The 2,964-nt window shown below is 35.1% G+C and overlaps 1 protein-coding gene across 1 annotated transcript in view; it reads right to left on the bottom strand.

Annotated features, from left to right (window-relative positions):
• Positions 1-2,964, bottom strand: part of LOC107300143 (dedicator of cytokinesis protein 10) — a gene marked incomplete at both ends in the record, with an annotated part of 25,505 nt that overhangs the window by 20,180 nt on the left and 2,361 nt on the right. Inside the window, 2 exons of the mRNA XM_015829483.1 lie at positions 125-226; positions 683-730. Coding sequence (XP_015684969.1) covers positions 125-226; positions 683-730 — 150 coding nt within the window. The remainder of the gene's footprint in view (positions 1-124; positions 227-682; positions 731-2,964) is intronic.

Genomic DNA, 2,964 nt, shown 5'->3' with positions numbered 1-2,964 from the left:
ATCTACCTGCTGTTGAATCCTTCCAGATTCTCAATGGTGTACAACAACAATATACATACTTAGCCTCTGTTGAGCCATCATGGCTGTTTTGCATTAACCCTCCATGTATTTTGTTAAATCTTACCACTGTGGCAGAAGTCCAGAGGTTTGACAGGATGAACTGGAGCCTTTCAATGTTCCATTATTCCGGGTGGTCTGAGCAAACTTAACTGCAGCAGCAATTTTCCTGATAAAAGAGAATAAAATTTAAAACTGCATTATAATATCATTTATTACTATAAATATTAGGAAAATTTATCAAAAAAGGTCTTGTATTCTATTACCGATATGACATTTATATCAGAATCATATTCTATTATTAGAAAATAGGTCTCATAGCGAAGAATTCTTATGAAAACTTTATAGTAAGATTTCCAAACACAATCCATATTATTTATCTCATTAAACTAAACTTCCATTAAAGTCAGTTATGTTTTATACTTGCAGCCTGTTCTTATGCAAAAGTTTATGGGCACTTAATGAAAATTCACAAAAAGCATTTATTTTGGAACTTTATGAACTAGGATTCATTGTAATTCATCCTCATCCTCATCTAGATTCAATACACACACATACTAAAGTTTCTTGCAGTTACATATGTACTTCAAATATTTTGCTACTTGTTTGATAAATAAAACATTACCTTACTATATTTCGTTTTCCTAGATATCTGAAATTCTGAAGGCAAACCCTAAAAGATTAAAAAAAATGGAACAATCTCAAATGGTTTTTCTTCACAGCATTAGTTCATTTCTCTCACAAAATATCACAGCTAGAGTTCGGTAAGAATGAGAATTCCATTAGTAAAATCATTCAGGTAAATAACTGCATTGGTGCTAGTTTCATGCAGGAACTGTTTTTTCACTCTCTTGCCACAAAAGCCAAACTTCACCATCATATTTAGCAGACAGATGTTTGCTTTATGTTGATTTAAATGTGTTATAAACAATTTGTAGATTTCCAAGCAGTGAAAAGAAAGGCTCTTCCAAATTGTAACTGTGTGTTTTGTTAAATTGTTATTGTACAATATCAAAAGCGATTGCATAAAAACTGTCCACTGTCAATAGCAAAGCTACTGTATAGGCCGCTATCTGGAATGGCCTGAGTGAAGTTGTTACTCATTTTCTGCTGTTTCCTTTCCCCACAAGGCACTTCCGTGACTCCAACTTTCCATTTCCTAAGCAGTGAAATACCAACTGTTCAGGTTTATGTAATGCTATTACTGCTGCAATGTAGTTAGACAGTGAGTTCCTTTCTTTTATTATTTATTTATTAAACTTATATGTTGCTCCTCTTGCTTGGAGGTGACTCTTGGCAGCTTACAATCATGAAACCCAATAAAAACATTAAAATGATAAATAATAACATTCATTTAGCATAAAATTGGCAAAGATGGAGAGGAAGGGAGGGAGGGAGCATCATGCACATAGGGGAAAAGGTGGGGTCTTATCTTAGTCTATTGACCACCTCCAAAATGATGTACCCTCATTGGGACCCCTGGACAGTTGGCAAAGCCAGATCTTCAGGCGGTTTCAGAAGGCCAAACCCATATTCTTTTCATCAGGAGAATATATAACAGTTGGGAAAATATATAACCCTATTCTGTATTGCCTACAGTTTGATGGACAGGTTGGTGGAAACCTCCTCAATCAACATGGATCAACTACGAAAAGCAGAAAAGGCCATATTTATCCATACAAGGCTAAGGTTTCCTAGTCTTTTATAAAAAGGCAAATGAATATTGCTACATTTTTTTCATATATAGTTAGCTGGCCCTATGTATGATGACAATAATATGCAAAGTTGTGCTAAAAGAAGAAACTGACAAAAAAACCACGCTTGTTTACACAGAGGTAAACACAGTTGAACAGAATTCAGTTCTAGGTTACTATATATAATTTTGTCATTTAAGAGACGGTAGACCAGACTTTTTCAATTTCAATTATATCTGCACCCCAATTTAATTATATTAGGATTAACAATAACAGCAATATAACATGAAGGCTGGTATAATGAGAATTGTAGCCCAAAATGTCTAGAACATGTTTCTCAGTCTTGACATCATTCAGAGATTGTGGCATGCATGATTTCCATAGACAGAATTTGATTCTACACAGATACAGATGGACATAGACCCAGATAGACTCAGATCCACAGATCCAGACCCATAGATCCTACCCACATCCACAGACCCACATATAGACACACAAATACACAGCTGCACAACTGCACACAAACACACACACGCACACACACATACAAACACACAGTTATGTAAGTTAGTTATTTGACTCCCAACAGTGATCAATCAAAGCTTGCAAAACTGGGTGTAAGATTGTGAAATATTGTCAGATTTCATGAATACAGAAAAATGGATGCTTTAAAAATTAAAATGGGATGGGAAAAGAGAAGCACTGGCATCATATAAAATTTCTACATTATTCTACTATGACAAGATAAGCAGTTTTTTAATTCAAGTTACAAAAGACTGAAGACAAGAAATATTACCTATGATACTTATAGACTGTACATTGTGATTTTTTCTTTTATTCTTTACTAACTAAGTAAAGAAAAAACATTAACATTTCACAATTTAAATCCACATGATATCAACATTCATGGAAGATTGGAGAGATTGCTAAACTGCATAACTTTAGGTGGGATATGCATTTCTTTTGAAAGACTTAAAAATATGGGGATTGAAATGTATAATTATTCTTTAGCATAAGATCTCGACCATCTCCTTGGTTTACCGAGGGGCTGAGAGAGATGAAACGTCGGAAAAGACGCCTAGAGAGCAGTTGGAGGGCCAGCCGAACCGAATCCGATCGAGCACAGGTAAGGATACATCTTAGATCCTACCTTGTGGCGATGAGGAAGGCTAGGACTAACTACTATGCCTCACTCATCGCGTCATCAGATAAT

The sequence above is a fragment of the Protobothrops mucrosquamatus genome, unplaced genomic scaffold (assembly GCF_001527695.2).
Source record: "Protobothrops mucrosquamatus isolate PMUCROS unplaced genomic scaffold, P.Mucros_1.0 scaffold6231, whole genome shotgun sequence".
Lineage (NCBI taxonomy): Eukaryota > Metazoa > Chordata > Lepidosauria > Squamata > Viperidae > Protobothrops > Protobothrops mucrosquamatus.
This window is presented reverse-complemented; position numbering and strand designations above follow the sequence as displayed.